Source organism: Camelus ferus, chromosome 27 (genome assembly GCF_009834535.1).
Source record: "Camelus ferus isolate YT-003-E chromosome 27, BCGSAC_Cfer_1.0, whole genome shotgun sequence".
In the NCBI taxonomy this organism is placed as follows: Eukaryota; Metazoa; Chordata; class Mammalia; order Artiodactyla; family Camelidae; genus Camelus; species Camelus ferus.
In genome coordinates, this window is record NC_045722.1 from 6,487,704 (window position 1) to 6,508,437 (window position 20,734).

Genomic DNA, 20,734 nt, shown 5'->3' on the forward strand with positions numbered 1-20,734 from the left:
CATGGCCTGCTTTCCGAAAGTTCCTGATAGCAGAGCCTAGGGGAGCTAATGGCAAAACTTTACAATGACCCTTGCCTGCGGAGTTGCAGATTCTCAGCTCTATCAATCTGAACCTGTCTCCAAATTTCATGCACATGGTTAGGCAGCTTTTTCTGTTTTCTAGGACTTATGTATATTTAGTATCATTTTAAGAATATCTTTTAGGAGACAACATTTATTTTGAACCAGTAGCTGGTAGCATTTTTTTTTAATATTTTAACTTTATTGTTAAAAAATATTTCTTAAGTAATAGTTGTACGACAAAAAGAAATTCAAAGAGCACTATTTACAATAAAATCTCCCTCCTATCTCTAACCCACCACCTCAATATTTCAATACTCCCTTATCAGAAACAATAGTTGTTAGCACTTTCTTGAATATGCTTCCAGAGATGCTCTCTGCTTATAAAAGCACATCTATAAATGTCCTTGTCTTTCTCTTACACAAATGGTAGCATATTTTTAACACCTGTTAGCACCTTACTTTTTTGATAGTAGTATTTTTACAGTTAACATTCAGACTATTCCCTGCTGCGTGTAGGATCCTGAAAGGTAAAACTCATATTACATCATACAAAGTTTCCACATTAACTGACAAATATTTCTTAATTAAAAAAATGGAAAGGTAAGGTTTCATCTTAACAACTCAATTTAAAAAATTCATCTTCTAAGACATTTTAATATGCAAACATTTAGCTGCCTGACTCAGCACTCTATGTAAAATGGTTATATTTACTTGCTAACAAAGCTATAATAATGAAAACGTAACAGTTTAAAGCAATTATATTGAAACTAATTGATTCCAAGAGAATTATGGCACTGAACAAAGACAGAATATTGATATTATAGGATTTTAAAACTGGAAGAGACTTAAAATATCCAAATCAATTGTGTTTCAGGTAAAGATATTGATGTCCAGAGAGGTAAGTTTACACAGTTAAGTTATTGGTAAGAATGTTCTGTCAGTTACTCAAAAAAGATCACTGTTCTAAGCCTTCCATATTTTCCCTTAAGGACAAAAACATGCTCATTTTTTTTTAAACATGATAAAACTTAACATCAAGTTCTAAATATAAATAAATGCCAGGAACAAAATTTTGAAAGCCAGAAGTACTCCAAGACATTCACAGTATTTCTAGACAGTCAAATTACAGGTGACTCCTTTAGTATGTATTTGTTTCTACTTTAGAAAATGCACAGTGAGCATAAACTTTGTTAGAAAAATAAAATGTTGATGTTCTAGTACATCATTCTATTGCCACATTTAAAATATCTAAAATATATATACTGTTAAGAAATGCTAGTTAAATGTAGTTAAGCAAATTCACTTTTTTCCACTAACTTCTAGGGTTTATTCAATATGGTATTTTGTTCTAGTGCAAAGAAATAGCAGTTTAAAAAGCTAAAAGTAAAAATAAGTTATTTTATAATATTATCCCAAACAATTTTCTAATATAGCCTTTCAGTTTTTGCTCCCTCTGTGAGTTAAGATTCTAGTGGACTCATGATTTGATGTGCAACACAGTTATAAAAACCTATTTAGATTTAATACCATTTGGATGGGCATTTAATACAAAATTCACAAGGAACTTTAGGAATTTCCAGATTTCTTTTTTAAACGTTAGGTCACGATGATTTCCATCACACAAATATTCTTCCAAAACACACTAACTTCAGAGTACATTCTTGGTCACTTAAGTGTTTATACGTAACTACAGCTAGACATAGAAAGATATTTCTGATATATTAAGTGAATAAAGAACAGAACTCAGTGGTTGAGAGCAGAGACTAATGGCCAGAATGTCTGGTTCCAGACCTCACTCTGCTACCTGTGATCTTAGATGAGTTACCTCATTTCTGTGTGTTTCCATTTCCTCATCTACAAAATGAGGACAATAACAGTACCTTCTCTTACGTTATTAATAGGATTGACAGTTAATACAAGTAAAAAGTTTAGAGTCTAGCACATAAATGATCACTGGGGATTAACTGTTACAACATGATCTCAATTTTGGGAAACTTACAACTACATATAATTTACTTATTAGGACATACAAACCAATAATAAATTTTAAATTACAGACATTTATCTATTGTAGAAATAACAAAGACTTCAGAAATCTTGTAAGATAACAGGAAATAAATCTTTTAGTTTATGTGACATTCTTAATAAAAGTACCTTATTTGCTCCAAACTGCACTCTGGCTTTGCCTTTGACTAAGGTGGCATTGATTTGCATGATGACCGATTCTATTGAGTAGGCACTGCTCCAGCCCTAGAGAAAGAAGAGAACACTTCCCTAAAACACAAGGGTATTCCTAACGCCCACTTAGGAAAGCTTAACGTAATGGCATGGAACAACTCAGTAACAGCAAGTTAATGTTAAAAAGTTTGTAGTTAAGAAATAAAAGTTGGACCATTTCTAAAACCTAGCAAAAAAACAAACAAAATAAACCTACACTTAAGTACCAAACATGAACAAATTATACCTTTAAATACACATCACTCTAATTGCCCACCTCAATTAAGCGCCTGAGAACAATGTCATTTTATGGTTTAAATAGCCTTCATTATTAAAAGTAGGTGCTATTACAAGAGAGCTTTTTCCACTCAGAATCTAATTTACATAGTCAAAATACTCTATGGAGGATGAAACATAGAAGTACCATTAGAAAACAGTCACCTGTTTTGTGAGTAGTTCCATGCATAATGCTCCACCACCCAACACATACCTTAAAAAGAAAAAAGAATCATACAAAGTTCTCTACATCTCTGTAGTCTTTCTTAATTTTTAAAGTACTACTACTAACAAAGTATGCACACAAGTAAAGATTAGAAGATAATCTTTAATGATGAATCTTTAATCTAAAGATAATCTTTAGATTAATCTTTAATCTAAAAAAATGAAAATAGTTGTTAGAATTACAGGAATATGAGCAATTTAAAATTTCTGATGTCATCACCTAATTATTTTTTTAAGTAATGGTTCTTAATAACAAAATACTTAAAGAATTTTAAGGTATCAGAAACTAAGAACTTATCCCTAAATATTCCAGAGAAAGGGGCAAAAGGAAAGTTTCCTTAAATGGCCTTCAAGTGTTCTTTTCATCTGAAGATTTCTCCACCATCATGCTATCTATACAGCTAAGAGTTCTTCCTAAGACAGCAGTCATGACTTTACCTTATCTATAATAATGAACAGCTGCATTTATAGTGAAAATTTTTTTCATTCTGTTGTGAGGATCAAATGGTTCTGACCATGGAGACCCTCTCTGGGGCTCCCCTATCCTCTTTCTAGCCCTGAGGACTGTTCTCTGAATCAAGGACAATTACTGGGGATTTTCCCATATCTCCCTTAGGAAATCATTATTTAGATCAAGATTCTGCAGCCTTTTAACACCTTCTCAAACAAAATAATTCCTTCTTTAATGTTAAACTTCAAAAGACATTAAATATCATGCCTAAAAATAAAATCAAAGGAATGATAATCATAGAAGAAAAATCGTAGTAATCTTGAAAATACATAAGCTACGGCCACTGATTAGGTCTATTTGAAAACTGAGTCTACCACAATTTTTTTTTGTCCTCTGGGACTTTGCCCATGCTCTTCCCTTGCTGAGATTCCTTCTGCTGCTGCCTATTCCTCCAAATGCCACATCCCCACCCTGCCCTGCCCCGCCCCATAAAACTTTCCAAGACCATTCTAGCCTGCAAATGTTGCATGCTGGCTAACAAAATGCATCCTGTGTTGACTAAACCAAATTACAGAGAAGTAAGGACTCTTAAAACTTCTACTGTAGACCATCAGTAATAATAGTTCAGTGAAATTATTCACTAACAGAAATTATTCAGTAACTCCCCTAACCTGGAGAATTTAGGCAACTGTCTGTCTTGTTTGTCCCAACTTCTGAGAACCTTCCAAGTAAAAATTCAATGAGAGGGAAAGAAAAACACTCCCAAAAATGAAATTTGGGAGGAGAAGCAAAGGATTTTTTAAACTTTGTATATTCTCCTGTGTTCCTGAAACAGAAATCTCCCTCCATTCTCTGAATCTCCCACTGGGCTCAAAGTGAATCGTGTATATGTCTGCTTTACACAAGCATCTGCTGATTTAACACAATTAGAAGATCTAGGTTCTAGTTTGGATTTTGGTTCCTCTACAAATGCTCAATGTCTAGTAATCTGTTAATGAGTTAACACCATTACTGGTCCTTACACTTCAGAAATGCTAAAGGGAGACACACTTATTTTAGGGAAAGGCGATATGCAGACGACAATGAGTTACCGACTGTCCAACCACCACCTTCCCTTTCATCAGCCTGCTCTTCATTTTGAGGGTAGAGAGTCTTATCAGGAGGGAAGAAGGGAAGTTTTCATGCTTGCAGGTCAAAAGAAAGTGCACTGTCCATAAGCACATACTAACTACAAAAATATATGCTGGACGTCTAAACACAAGACATAAGTAGTTCTAGTACTGCACAAAAAGTGAGATTAAGTATATATTAGTGTATATTAAGCTTTTCCTTAATATACACTATCAGCAGAACACAGAAGTGGTCAATTCTACTTCTGTTTTCAATACACTCATTTTATTAATATGTATTTCAAACCCTTATTGCTCTTTGCCTCCAAACAAAGAGTTCCTGCTCAATACTGAGACAATGCAAAGACACTAGTAAAAAAATAAAAAAGTAATAGCAATCTAAGGATCATCTAAGGACAACGCGCCACATACACAGGCACCGCAATATCATCCGCTTAAAGAAGTCAGTTGCCGAAGTTGCAGAGCAAGCAGTATCCTCAGCTCGGCCTCTGCAGGCATTCAGTTTATAACATTTCTGTTTTATTAGGAGGCTCTCGCAAGAATGTTTGCCAGCTAACCTCCCCACCCACAATCTAGGATGATCACTTAATTGCCTTGAGGGGATAACAGATACCATTAATCATACAACATGATTCTTAAAGGATCCCAAAAACAGAGATGAGAAATAGAATTTTTAAATAAAATTCTTGACAATAATCACATTTAAAAAAAAAAAAAGGGAAGGCTTAACAGCCCACATAAAACAGTCATGATCCTTTCCTTTCTTGAGGTAAGGAAAGGGGCCATGGATTCTAAGAACAGACCCTAAGAGAGGAATAAAAGAAAATGCTGACATTTAAAACCAGATTCTTAAGATAATGTTCCCTCAATATAGACAGAAACAACCCATGGTCATCTGCAAGTATTCTCTTTGTGGATGACTGGGGCACAAATAATACTTCACACTACATCAAGTATCTTCAGTTGTCTACAAAGAGCTCACTCACAATGTGTTGGCGGGATAAAAAACAAGAATTATCTTTATGATTTTTTACTACACTATGCCTTGGACTAAGCAAGAAAGACTGGCCAAGTATTGGTGGCTCAAGAAAACAGCTCATAAAAATACCAGTGGACTAGAAGCTCTGTATTACCCTAAACTACGTACATCTTGCTAACACTGTATTTTCCTATCTCATTCATTCATTCATTCACAGATACTTCCTGCATATATACTATGTATCCTAAGCACTGAACTAGGCACAGAGTATACAATGAAGAAAATTGACACGACCCTGCCTTCATGATGTTTACCATCTGGTAAGGATTACAGATGTCATACAAATAAATAATAAGTGGGGGATCCAGAGTTCTGTGAGAAGGAAAAATCAGGGGGCTTAATTTAGTGGTCAGGAACAGCACACCTGAGAGTGACACACAAGCTGAGACTTGCAGGAGTTGAAGTGTAGGTGAGAAAAACATTTCAGGCAGAAGAAATGTATACAGAAGTCGTGAAGAAAGTCTGCTAGGTACTGGGAGCTGAAAGACACCTGGTGGGGCGTCAGGTCAGAGAGGGAGAGTGTGGTAACAAGAGGACTGAAGAGGAAGGCAAGGGCGAGATCACAGCGGGCTTGCAGAACACGGTAAGGACATCAGCCTGCAGGAGCAGGGAAGCGACATCATCAGAGCAAATCTGTAGAAGACCACTGTAAAGAAGCTTTACCAGGGAGGGAATGGAAGCAGGAGTCTAATCACGAATCCTCTGAAGTCAGCCATGTGAGAACCGACGGTGGTGGCAACAGAAACTGAGGTAAATAACTGGATCTTGAGAACTCTTTAAGAGGGGGACTCTTAGGACCTGATGTGGAAAATGAGGGAAAGGTGATGTAAAGAATGACTCCTGGATTCATTAACTGAGATGAGGAAGATTGGGGAAGGGAGACTGGGAAGAAGATGAGTTCAAGTTTTTGTCCTGAGGAGTTCCAGGTGCCTTTGTAAGAGGCATTCAAAGAGAGGTGTCAAGAAGGCAGACGGACATCGGAAGCAGAGAAGACATATCGGAACGTGAGATACAAACTTGAAAGTCGCTGGCACACAATTGTTTTAAACGCCATGAGTGCTTTTTCAACAAATAGTGCGAGCAAGGACATTTGGCAAAAATCTACGACCTAAACCTCACACCTTATACAAAAATTAATTCAAAATGATTCACAGACTTATGTGTAAAATGTAAAACTATAAAACCTTGAGAAAAGAACATAGGAGGAAGTCTTCAGGATCTAGGGCTAGAGCAAAGAGTTCCTAGATTTGACACCAAAAGCAAAAACATCTATAAATTGGACTGCATCAGAACTACAATATTTTGTTCTACAAACGATTCTGTTAAGAGGATGAAATGAAGCTATGTACCAGGAGAAATTAAAAAACCATGTATCCAACAAAGGACTACTATGTAGAATATATTTTAAAACTTCAAAATTCAACAAAGTAACAATCCATTTAGAAAACTGGCAAAAGACATCATCAAATACCTCTTGAAAGAGCATATAAAGTCAAATAAGCACATGAAAGATATTCAACAAGAGGAAATACTCATGAGGGAAATGCAAGTTAAAACCATAATAAGGTATCACTACACACCTGACAGAATGGCTAAAATAAAAACAAGCGACATCACCAAACGCTGGCAAGGATGTGGAGAAAGTAGATCACTCACTCACACATTCTTGGTGGGACTGTAAAGCTGCTCTGGAAAACAGTTTGGCAGTTTCTTTAAAAACTCAATATGCAATGATCATATGACACAGCAATTGCATTCCTGGACATGTATCCCAAAGAAAGGACATACACTCACAACAAAACCTGTACACAAGTATTCACAGCAGCTTTATTTGTAATTTCCAAACACTGGAAGCAGTCTAGAAGTCCTTCAGCCAGTAACTGGTTAAACTGTGATACACGGCACACCTCGGACTACTGCTCAGCAATAAAAACGAGCAAACGGGTCAGACACTTAGATGACTCTCCAGGGATTACAAGTAAAAATAAGCTAATTCCTAAAGGTTACAATTCAAAAGTGTATGATTCTATCTCTGTAACTTTGTGGAGGAAATGACAAAATATTAAGAGTGCAGGACACATAGTGGTTTCCAGGAGTTAAAGAAGTGGTGGCATTAGAGGGAAATGGGTGTGGTTTAAAGGAGCAACAAAAAGGACCCCTGTGGTGTTGGAACTGTTCACTATCTTGACTGTGCTGGTGAACGCACAGACCTACACGTGCAGACCTTAATACAGCACACACACGTGAGCCATAAGTAAAACTGGGACAGCTGAGTAAGCTCTGTCTATGCACTGTACCACCGTCTCGTTGTAACACGGTGCTATAGTTTTGCAAAAATGTTGCCAGTGGGGAAACCGGGCAAAAGGTACAAAGATCTCTATTATTTCTTACAACTGTATTCAAATATACAATCAACTCAATTAAAATTTCAGTTTAAAAAAGCCACAGGAATAAAGGGAAAAGAAAAAAGAAAGGACCGAGTACCAAATTCCAAAGAACCCCAACAGGAAGAAGTTAAGTGAACCAGGAGTTGCCAGCAAGAGACTGAGAAGAAGCAGTCAGAAGCCAAGGGGGAAAACGTTTCAGTGTTGCTGAGAAATGATAATCAGATGTGACAAAGCCTGAAAAGGGACTTCTGGATTTACCAATACGGAAGTCCCTACTGGCAGTATTAATTTGGGAGGAATAGTAACAGCCAACACCAGACTACATGAGGCTGAAAAGTGCACAGGAAATGAAGAGTGAGGTTATATATACATTGCTTGTAGGAATGTAACCGGTGCAGTCACTTTGGAGAACAGTCTGGCGCTTCATCAAAAAGGTAAGAGTTCCCAGAGGACCTAGTGACTCCTCACATAGGTGTGTATGAAAGGGAAATGAAGACGTGCACACAAAAAACTGTACATGAATATTCACAGCAGCATTATTCACAACAGCCAAAAAATGGAAACAACAAATGTCCACAGATACATAAAATGGAATGAAGTACTGATAATATGCTACAACGTGGATGAACCTTGAAAACATTTTGTTAAGCGAAAGAAACCAGTCACAAAAGGCTGTAATTTGTTTGGTTCCATTTAACTGAAATATCCAGAACAGGCAAATCCACAGAGACAGAAAGGAGAGCAGTGGTTGCCAGGGGGCAGGGGGAAGGGGGTAAGAGAGAGGAACGAGAAGTGATTACTAATGGGTACAGGGCTTCTTTTGGAAGGTGATAAAAATGTTCTGAAATTAGATAGTGGCAACAGCTGCACAGCTGAGTGTAAAGCACTGAAGTGTACACTTTATAAGGGTGAGTTTTATCGTATGTGACTTGTATCACAATAAAGCTGTTATTTTAAAACCTTTGGCTATGACAAGAAACAGAAATAGGGCTGTAGCTATGAGATGCGGAATATAAAGTATCTGGAAAAAAAAATTGCTTAAAAATCTGTCCAGGGTCACAGTGTTCAGGCTTTAGCCTGATTCCAAGATCGCAAGCTCTGTTTTATCAGGCATCACATTCTTCAGTTCTTCTCACAGCAGCCAGTAATTCTTCCTCCTCACCTAACAGTTGACTGTGAAGACCAAGTCATTTTGATTCTGCCACAAGTTAGCATTCACCTTTCATTCATCCTTCCACTCCCAATACTGCTGTATCAATTTAGGTCATCATCGCCTGACTCTAAGGCAGATGGCATCAGCTCTTAACTAGCCTTGCATTCTTCCAGGCTTTGTGAGTACACTTTGTCCTGTGGCCTCTTCTACTGTCACTAGATTTATCTTTCTAAAACATTCTCCTCACTGTTATTTCCCTGTTCCTGAACCAGTTAAAGAAAGATAAATTCATTACCCATGGGTAATAATATGCTCACCAATCCATGCTCCTCTATAAGATACTGTCAACACCATTTCTTACAATTCTTCTATATGAATTCTACCCCTCCTTATGTATACTCTGAATGCATCATTCTCTTTCCTAACTATGCAATTGTGTACACTTTTCACCTCTGTAGACAACTTTCCTTCAGCCTCCACTAGTTGACCAAACCCCATTCCACACTGCAAGGCCGAGCTGAGACCCAACCTACTGGGCAAAGTCTTCCCAGGTCACTGTTGCCAGAGGCAATTCCCTGCTCCTTTAAGCTCAGAGAACTTAAATCCATACTTCAAGTTTGACAGTCATTTGAGTACTTAATACTTTTAATCTTTTATGTTGCTCGCTTTGGGTATAATAGGAAGAACACTTTATTAGAAATTAGAAGATTCACTTGGGTAAGTCACAATAACAGGAAAATAACCTCATTTGGTAAAAGGAATCAATGAAGAGAAATTATGTAACAGATTTTAAAACTGAAAGTTACACTATTCAAAATTACATGTGTTTGTCTCCACAACAAAGTAGTAAACTACTAAGATCATAAATTCTCAAAATTGTCAGGATTTCTCACAACAAAATGTGAAAAACCTATGCTAGTCAAGTTTATATCAAATTTCAAAATGACCTGATAAAAATATTTTTGTATATTTATCCTGAATTAACAAAAAGTTTCTACATATTTTCCTTATTTATAGCCACCTATATTTTTTAAAATCTAAATGAAACTGTTACTGTATCAACCATAGAGACGATTAAGTGGATTGGATGTTTTTAGACTTTAAGCACCATAATATGATTGTGTCACAAAGTGGAACTGGTCAGCTGAGCTTAGCAGAATTCTCAAATCAGTTTAACTGCTCTACTTTGAAGGTTTACAGAACATTTCAAAACTAACCTATGTACAAATTCTGATCTTCTTCCCATCCTTCAATGACTTCTAATCATAAAAAAGCAATACAAGCTTCAATAAAAATGCATGACAATTACCGTTTGTTTCTACCAAACAGAGACAACCACCTTTACCAGGAATTAAATGGCCAGCTCCAAAGGCCAATAAGATTTCCTGTGATCATTCCTAGGATCATAGGCATGTGGGAATCACTCTCTAATCCTAACTTTCTCTAAGCCCTTGATCACATTTTATACTTGAAGAACATCTGACTTCTTTATAGTGAAGTATATACAAGCAGGTGTCATTAAAAATGCTACCTATACACATGATAGTTTATAGCAATGATTCTCAAACTGTGGGTCCCAGACTGGAACATCAGCTTCACCTGAGACCATCTTAGAAATGCAAATTCTCAGGCTCCACCCCAGACCTACTGAACCAGAAACCTACTGAACATTTACCTTACTGAGGTAAACAAAGCCTCATAGCATTCTAGGCCTCCTAGCATTTAACCAGCCCTCCAAACGATTCTGATGCAGACTATCAAAGAAAATCATCACTTAAACTTACCCTCCTGAGAGAACAGGTAACACCACTCGAACAAATGGAGGATCAAATGGAAAGTTATCCTAAAAACAAATAAGCAAGTTTAATTTTAAGAACATCCTTAATATTGTATTATTTAGAAGATTTTAAAATAGTCTATAAAGAATACGTACATTATCTAATAAATGAGGGTCATAAAGTAAAAAATGTAAAAAAAAAAAAGTAAAATTTAAAATGAAATGGAAACCAAAGTAAATCAGGCCCAAATAGAACAGTGTATTGGTAAACTTATGAAATATATGGAGTTCCACTTCCAACAGAACTATATAAAGGAACTGTTCCAAAAATGGTAAGACTGGTAATTTGGACCAATCCTCTGGCTGAGAACCAGAAAAGATAGACAAGATGCACAATTATAGCGCTAAGATCAGGAAGAGAAAGGGAACCCCAGAGAGTGGGCCCCTTTTTTCCCTTTGGGTTTTCTTTCAGTTACAGAAAAAGAAGATAAGAAGCTAAGAGGCTGAGTAGAACTGAGACTAACAGAGCTTGGGAGATAAAAATTGGAGCTCAGGGTACAACAAGCGAGGCCTTTAAAAATCTCCCACACTTTAGGTCGAGATCCTGAAGACAAACCACAAACCGCCCTAACAGGGAATGAAATCCACCTTTGCATCATCTCAATGCCTCTCTGCCTTCAGTGATCCTGAGTTGCCAGCGCCCAAGCACCTGAGAGGAGCAAATGTAAACCCTCTCTGTGGAAGAGCAGCACACAAGGCTTCAAATTCGCTCTCTAATTTTTCATATATAATGTCTATCACCAAAAATAATCGGTTATACAAAATGTAAAGATGACATAATCAGAAAACGAGAAGCAAACTAGAGACACAAAACCACACTGGACCAAGATACTAGAGTTAATCCGACAGAGTTTAAAATAACTGTGCTGAGTATGTGCAAGAAAAGACAAGATTAAAAACTCTGGCAGAGAACTAAAATTATAAAGATGAACTACATAGAAATTCTGAAACTAAGAAATACACTAACTGAAATTAATAACTTAATGGATGAGGTTAGCCACAGTGGAGACTTAGCAGAAGAGAAATTCAGTATACTCGAAAAATAGGTCAGGACAAAGAAAGGTAGAAAATGCAGATAACAACACATAAGGGAATGTACTGAAAAGGCTACTCGTACTTGTAGTGGCCCAGAAGAAGAGAGAATGGGACGGAAGCAATATTTGAAGAGATAATGCCTGAGAATTTTCCAAAACTGTTAGAGACTTTACACGATGGGGGCACTATAAATACTTCAGGAGAAACAGTGGAAGCTACGCTAAGGGGATGATATCTTTGAGGTGCTAAAAGGCATTTCCAACCTAAAAATCTATACCCAATGAAAATATTTTCCAAAAGTGAGGCCAAAATAAAGATGGTTTCCTATAATCACACTCACACTAAAGGAAACAATAAAGGACTTTCTTCAGGCAAGAGAAAGAAGACCCCCAGGAGAAACCCAGAGAACAAAGACCATGAAAAGAGCAAATACGCACAGAGATCTAAATAGACACTGACTAATTATATAATAATGATTGATAAGGCTTTAGATAAATATAGAACTAAAGTGCACGACAACAACAGCACATATTTGGCAGGGAGCAAATGTTCCAAGGTCTTTGCACTGACAAGGAAAAAGAAAAATACAGATTACCAAATTTCTATTAGACGCAGACAAGTGAAGGATACGTACTGTAGCTGTAAGGTAGAAGGAAGAGTAAGGGAATGTGTAAGTACCAGGCTAAGAGAGGTGGGAAACTGCAGTCATTAAAAAAAATCCACAAGAATGAGAAAAACAGCACGGAGCAAGAAGGACAAGTAGAAAGTACTTATGAGATGGTAGATTTAATCCCAAATAGCAATAAAAACATTAAGTGCAAATAGATAATTGCTCCAATTAATCTGAAAAAGATCTTCAGACTTGACAAAAACTTGAAGCGAAGAGGAGAGAAAAGAACCTCATCTAACTCTCAGGCTACCAGGCACAATTCTCTTTAAATTCTCAGTCCTGGAAATTGAGGTTTCCAGAAGAACAAGAACCATTTCTCTTAATGAACTGAAGTAAAGATGGCAGCTGAGGGGGCCAAGAGTGTTAGAAGTCAGTCGCTTGGCAGCAAGGAGGCCAAGAAGGCTGCCCCTCACTCTCCCACACAGCAGGGAAGGGAAGCGGCACGGCCTCCAAGGAAGACAGGTCAGGAGGTGCAAGAGAACTTCCGACTTCCACGCTCAGGTAAATGGGGATTAGGAAACAACGAACGCCTCTTAAAAAACCTATTTGCAGGTAAGAGAGCTAAACAGACATTTGTTTCATCCAGTTACTGCTAAGGAACACAAAAATATAGTTTTAACTGGAAGAATAACCAGCATAATTCTAGTACTTCAACTCCCTATCTCTACCCATCCTCAAATAAGATTCTGAGGATCATATAAACTATGAAAACTCAGTCCTAATAGGAGAGGGAGAGAAAAAGCACACTTCTGATGGCTGAAACAGATAATCCTAGATATCTACCCCAAGGTAGAAAAAGCAGAAATCTACCCACACAAGACACCAGTTCAATGACGGTTATTATATTTACAAGTAAGTAGCTCACCTTTTATCTACAAATTTAATAGAAAAGGAAGGCATAGATGCAAAGGTTGGTAAAGTACAACTTCATTTAGCCTCCTGTATTTTAGATCTTTAAATATGTGATCTGAAATGAATGACTACAAAGCCTCTTTTAATTGATTATATGGCAGTGAGAACTACCTTTGTTTTAAGCAATCCTTCAAAGTAATTACTCTACATCCTAACCCAGGGATTCTATTCCATTAACTCTGTACCTTGGAACTCAGTTATCAAGATTTTACAGAAATAAAAAGGTATTCAGCTGTGGGGGAGAGGTTGAAGATGGCTGTTAAAATAGAAATGTGAGTTATTTTAGAATAGTAACTCAGAAACTAAGAATCTCAGGGTTTACAAGGATCTCATAAAATTATCTGATTTCCAAATCAACATCTTGGCCTTCCAAGCTATTCTTAATGATGAGGAACATTCTATTTTTGAAAGACTGCATCACTGGATGGCTCTAAATAGTTACAAATCACTTCCTTATTTTGAGTTGAAAATCATCTTTTTACAGTTTGACTTACTAGTTCTAATGTCATGCTTTATCATCATCAAAAACAGAATCAAACTAATGCTTCCACAGACACAGCCCTTCAAATAGTTGAAGACAAGCTATCATGAACCACCATGTTCTCCTCTCTAAATCCACAATTTCACCAGCTATTTTAAGACACGGTGTGGAATCTTTCCAATCCTTGCTACTATTCTCTAAATGAACCCAAATTTGTCTAATAAACCCTCCTTACAGCACTATCTCAGAATTCAACTCAGTATTTCAAATGTAACCTGAAAAGCCAGACCATTACTTCCCTAAAAGCATAGCATAAGACATTTACCAAGTTGCTGACAAATCTAACACGTTCCATTCCCTCCTGCCCTACCCTCTTTCCCATCCTTATGCTATGCTGTATCTCAAGCTCCATTTTCTTACTCTTCAGGACCCTCAAGTTGTCACTGTGGGCATCTGAGGCCCTAAATACTATTCATGCTCCTTCTGTAAATCCTTCTTTCTGAGTCATATTTCCTATCCTCCAAAGTCTGTGAATCCCAATACAGTTTAAGGTCCTCTTCACAAGGCCAGTCAGCTCAAGGCAGTCACATTCTTCCTAGGGCTCTTAAGAAATACTCTAACCCTAGAAAAGACCCTTCAGAATTTCTGATACCAGGAACCACGGTATCAGATCCAACAGAATTTTAGCCATTTACCTCCTAGATCATCCCCTCCCTGAAGTTCTATCTAGAGTAGGAAAATATTATAAAAACACTATCTTCAGTCACAAGTCTTTCAGTTTCCTGGTCAAGATTTCATATTCCCTTAAAGACATCTCTAAAGGGGGAGCTTAGAGGGAAAGGGCCCACAGCGGACTTCAGAGATACACAAGGGCATATGATTTAATATGTTTAGATTGCAGGTTAAAACTATTTTGCATGTATATTTTAAAAAAAGATAACTTCCTAGGTTTTTTTCCCCACCATATGAATCAGTAAAAATGCAGTCATTAACAACTTTAGTAAATATATACCAGATGCCCTGTCTAGAATGATAATCCCAATAATTTCTACAATAACAAAACTACAGGAGAATAGGATTTGACATTAAGGCTATTTGAAGAAAGTCTGATCATAAATGAAGATAAAAGCCCAAACAAGAATATATACACACAAAAGCTAAGTAAGAAGCATTCAGAAAATTACTCCTTTTTACAAATATACAAGTATTCTTTCATGTCTTCTGTTTTCTTCCTTCAAAAAATCTCCTATCCATCTACTCTCAACTATCTCTACTACCACCAACCTTCATTACTCTTTACCCAATTAAGATCAAAGTCCCCCAGCTAGTTTCCCAGAAAACTACTCTAGCCTATCCAAACCCTACTCTGAAACTGAGGGCATAGTAATTGTTTTTTCTTTTTAATAAAACAGAAAGCCTAACAGATCAATCACACCCCTGCCGGCTTCTTACTGCATAAAGGTAAGACCCGAGACTCTTCTTCATGATCTCCAAGTCCCTACAGCTTTCATCACAGATCTCTCCCCAGAAAGACTACAGACGCAAAGAACAGAGGTTCTATTTCAGATGCCTCCATGTCCTCAAGCCTTCTATAGTACCCAAGGCACTGAAGTCTACCTAACTGAAATGGAAAAAAAAAAAATGTGTATCTGCAACACAATTGTTACACAAATTTTTTTCTCAATTTCAAAGAACAGATTTTAAAAAGCTCCAAATAATTAAACTATAACCCCTTAGAAACACTTCCCAGTTTTTTCAAAGATTTAAAACCACTACATTTATCAAAATTCCATATTAAATCAATACATTTTATCTAAACTCCATTACTATTCTTCTTTGATCTTTATTTTTTAGCATCTTTCAAAAAAATTGTTACACATTATAACATAAATGCAGAGAAGTGCATAAAACATTAAGGTACACCATTACACATTATTGTGAAACACTGTCCATGTAACCACCACCCTGGTCAAGAAACAGACAACAACCAGGATTCAAGAAGCCCCCAGGTGTCCCTTTCAGCTCACAACCCCTTCTCTCTCAACTAGATTTACTCACTATCCTCAACTTTATGGTAATCATTATCTTTGTTTCTCTTGAAGTTTTACTGCGGAAGCGTGAATCCATAACTCAGTTTTTCCCAGCCTTCTTTTCATTTCTGCCCGCTTAGTAGCCTTTATAGAATTATTTTTCCTTAATTCCTCCCTGCCCTGCTCCCCCACAAAATTTTAACACCACAGACACACTATGTACTGTAGCCTCTTGAAGGGCTATAGCTACAGTAATATCTAAGGTTTTTTTTTTTTCACCCCAAGGACCAATTTTCACCCCCCCCCAAGGGGGGGAATACTGACTCCAGTATGAGAATGCATGCCTTAAACAATATAATTTAGTCTTACCTAATTTTGAGTGCTAAATAAATGAAATCATACAAACCATGTTTTGGGGTCTGGTTTCTTTTGCTCAACATTATGTTCAAGATTCATCTATCTTGTTGCACACAGCTCTATTCTATTTTATGAATACACACAGTTCTCCATTCTGCTGGAACAGACACTTGGATTATTTTTATCTGCGGCTGTGATAAACAATGCTGCTTTGAACATTCCTGTGTTTGTCTCCTGGTACAGCTAAGCACTCATTTCTTGCAGGTTATATACCTAGGAGAATTCCTGGACCACAGGATAGAGGAGTATCTTCTACTTTTCCAAGTGATACCAAACTGTTTCCCAAAGCAGTTATACAAATGGATGTTCCCATTAGAAGCATATGGAGTCTCCTTACAATTTTCTTACCTTAAAAGAGAAGTTAAGCAAAATATATTCTATGCCTTCTTTTTCTTTTAAGATCTGAAGATCACTGTGCAAAGGACTATCAGGATCGACCCTAAGAATTACAAAACAAAAAATAGTTCAAACAAAAAGTCAGATTTTTTTCTCACTAACCTCAAGAATGAACCAGTCCAACAGCTAAAACAGAGCCCCAGGGTAAGTCCCAAACAGAGAAGGTCTAAAGCTGCTCTACGGTTCCTGAAAAAACAAATCACTCTGGCCTCCAACTCCTTGGGATTAAATGCCCAAAAAGAAACCACAGTATTCTAAATCTATTCTCCTTAGGGGATTCAAAGTTAGCAGTCATTCTAAAGGAAAGGGTCATATGTACATAATTTTCTCAAGAACTCAAAAAAAAATTAATCTGCTTCTCTAAAACTGTATTATTAGACAAGGGGTTGAAGGAGAGAAATTTACCATGGACAAGACCAGAAAAAGTGAAATCACTAACAAAATCTGTATTTGTCTACAACTGTCATATATATATATGACATATATATATATTCACGTCCTACTCAAATTCCTTATTTCAAATATAAACTGGTTATTAGTCAATCTCATCTAGTTATTAAATACACTTTGTCTGTATAATTCCCAATTGTCTCACTAACTCCATGAAATACTTTCTCCCACAAATGGTCCTTTTTCTCATTTTACTTATTAAGCCTAAGAAACAGCTCATTTTAACAATCTAAGAACTATTTCTATAGAAACAGGGTCTAAAGTTCTAAGTAAAAGCCATAATAAAAAGATATCAAATTAAGGGAGAAAAAAAAATCTCCACTGTGATCGTCTATGATTAAGAAGAGTGGGATAGCACAAAAAGCACTTACTTCTGCAGTTTAACATGCCAGTCATACAAACTGTCATTTATGAGTTCCACTGAATAAATCCCTGTAAAAGTATAGGGCATGTTAGTCACTCTTCATTTGATCTTAAAACTATTGCTCTGGTGTAAATATAGACACTAAATAGCCAACAAAAGTTAGAAATTTTGCTATTAAAACACAGAACAACTAAGCCATGCTGTAAGTATTTTGGTGCTGGAGCCAAGTATCTTGTGCCCTTAACAGAGATAATTAAAACCATCATTGAAGAGGACTCCTTGGGTTGAGAAACTGTTTACCATTAACTGTGGATGAGAGGGAAAAAAGATTATGCAAATCATATGTATTTAAGACTTTTCTCCTATGGGTATACAAACATTTCTATAAAAATAGACACTGTCTACAGATAGTTTTATAATCTTTCTTCCACTTTTGGGAGCATCTTTCCAACTCAGTATATAAGTATCTACTGTCAATCTTTGAAATAACTCTGTATTAATTTATTTTATGAATCAACCATAATTTCACCCTACATCTGGTTAGTTATTTTCTGCTACTACAAATAATGCTATAATAAACAGGTGATGATTTAACCTTAAAGATAAACCAGTATTCAAATATTTAACTTTATTAGGATTTATTAGGATTCTACACATAAACTTTTAGACTTCTCATAAGAAAAACTGTCAGAGCACTGAAACTTCTAAGTTTGGCTTATCTTGAACTCTAAAAAGAAGGGTTTTCTTGCTTGTTTTGCTTTCCTGTTTTTAAGTAAGTGCTAATGATTTAGATTTGATCATTCTGAAAAATTCTGAATCATAATGCTGGATCACAATGCTACCTTTTCAAATAAACTAAAGTTTGGCTCTTTCCCTTGTTCAATACTGTTAGACTCTCTGCAACAACATAAGGGAATTTTACTTCAATGAGAGAAGTTTCACAATATTTAAGTCTTACTAGGTGAGAAAAAACACTCAAGTCAAACTATAAAATTTTTTAAAACCTATTTTAAAAGCAATACTGTAACCACCTCTACAATAAGAGCTGATTATGTTGTTTTCAAAAAAAAAAAGGAAAGAAATTATAAAAATCAACTTGGCAACAGTTCTTTCATACAATAAAATATATTCATTTATTTACTTTTCAAAGCAGATATTTCTTGTACTTTTCTCAGAATATAAAAATCATAAGAGTTAATCTCTGTCAGCAACAAAACAAAAAATTATGATATACCCATAGAAATAATTTTTAAAAATCCAAACATTAAACTTATCCTGTTTTTACCCCATCTTTTGATAACTTTATTAAATTTGTGTTCCATATTTCTAAAATAAAATTAAACATGTGTGTCTTCCCAGTTATACTATGAGAAATGAAGTTACTATCTGAAAATTGAAAAGGGCATAAGGACAACAGACAGCAGAGATCCAGAGGTCCTTACCTGCTTTATAACTCTGTGATCTGTATATGTCCCTGAGCTCTTTCATAAGTCTATCTGAAGCTTGTACAGACCCAGACACTGCACCCTGAAACATAAAATTTGCTGTTTTACCAGGATCTACTGATTCAAATATCTAAAGACTTAAAGGTATTTGAACCTGAAATAAATGTCCACAATGAGATTGTAAAAATGGATCACCACTCAACATTTTAAGAAGTCAGAAAAATTAAGTTCAATCAAATCAAGGATCATGAGTTTCAACAGGAATATAAATTTAGGGCAAGTCTGGTTCATTTACCATTTCTTAACATCTGAAAAAAAAGTCTAACCTATGTCCAGATTACTATAGCCCCTGAAATAGCCCAAAACTCAGTATGTCTTTTCAAATTCTATCAATTAAAAAAAAAAATCACTGACTTTTTTTTTTTACGATTTTATTTGAAGGGAAGGCAGTTTTAGGTTCACAGCAAAACTGAAAGGGAGGTACAGAGATTTCTCATATAACTGCCCCCTACAATGCACAGTCTCCCTCATTATCAACATCCCTCAGAGGGAACATTTCTTACACTGATGAACCTATTTTGACACATCATTATCACCTAAAGTCCCTAAGATACCTTAAGGTTCACTTTTGGTGCTGTACATTCTATGGATTTGGACAAATGTATAATGACACGTATCCACCCATTATAGCATCATACAGAGTATCTTCACTGCCCTAAAAACCTTCTGTGCTCCACCTATTCATTCCACCCCACCCCCAAAATCTCTGGCAACCATGGATCTTCTTACTGTCTCTATGGTTTTGCCTTTTCCAGAATGTCATTTAGTTGAAAACACAATCTGTAGCCTTTTCAGGTTGGCTTCTTTCACCTAGTAATATGGATTTAAGGTTCTCCATGTCTCCCCATGATTTGACAGCTCATTACTTATTTTTTTTCAGTCGGGAATAATATTACATTGCCTGGATGTACTACAGTTTATTTACCCATTTAACTACTGAAGGATATCTTGGTTGCTTCCAAGTCTTGGCAATTATGAACAAAGCTGCTATAAACCTCCACATGCAGGTTTTTGTGTGGACATAAGTTTTCAATTCATCTGGGCAGATACCAAGGAGTGCGACTGCTAGATCGTACGATAAGAATACACTTAGTTTTGTGAGAATCTGCCAGACTGTCTTCTGTGGTGGCTGCACTAGTTTGCATTCCCATCAGCAATTAGGAAAGTTTCTTGTTGCTCCACATCCTCACCAACATTTGGTGTTGTCAGTGTTCCAGATTTTGGCCATTCTAATAGATGTGTAGTGGCCCCATGGATTTCTGAATATACTAGAAGACCCTCACCATGATATTAACTAAAATAGTTTCATTAATCAGACTACAAGCAAGAATGTTAAACTAACAATCTAGTTTACATATTAAAAAATTGATGGGGGAGGGTACAGCTCAGTGGTTAGAACACATGCTTAGCATGCACAAGGTCATGGGTTCAATCCCCAATACCTTCATTAAAATAACTAAATAAATAAACAAACCTAATTACCCCCACAATACAAACAAAAAAAATAACCCCAAAACACCCAGAAAGTAAATTAAATATCTGTTAAAAAAAAATCGAGAAACAACATGTCTGCACCTGCACACATGCAACTGGTTTCAGTTCTTTTCAGTGTTGAGACTTCTCTAAAGATGGAAATGCACCAGTATCTTACCCTAAGACTGAATATGAATAGAACTATATATCATAAGACAAAAAC

The 20,734-nt window shown here is 36.3% G+C and overlaps 1 protein-coding gene across 4 annotated transcripts in view; it reads right to left on the reverse strand.

Moving 5' to 3' along the window:
• UBE2Q2 (ubiquitin conjugating enzyme E2 Q2) overlaps nucleotides 1–20,734 on the reverse strand; it is a 53,907-nt gene that overhangs the window by 6,421 nt on the left and 26,752 nt on the right. For 2 of the 4 annotated variants that reach the window (XM_032468837.1, XM_032468835.1), the window contains exons 6-12: nucleotides 18,976–19,060; nucleotides 17,834–17,839; nucleotides 17,541–17,601; nucleotides 16,672–16,762; nucleotides 10,726–10,784; nucleotides 2,722–2,770; nucleotides 2,218–2,313 (exon numbers count right to left, since the gene is read on the reverse strand). In XM_032468837.1, coding sequence (XP_032324728.1) covers nucleotides 2,218–2,313; nucleotides 2,722–2,770; nucleotides 10,726–10,784; nucleotides 16,672–16,762; nucleotides 17,541–17,601; nucleotides 17,834–17,839; nucleotides 18,976–19,060 — 447 coding nt within the window. The remainder of the gene's footprint in view (nucleotides 1–2,217; nucleotides 2,314–2,721; nucleotides 2,771–10,725; nucleotides 10,785–16,671; nucleotides 16,763–17,540; nucleotides 17,602–17,833; nucleotides 17,840–18,975; nucleotides 19,061–20,734) is intronic. The other 2 variants (XM_032468836.1, XM_032468838.1) reach the window with 2 other exon arrangements.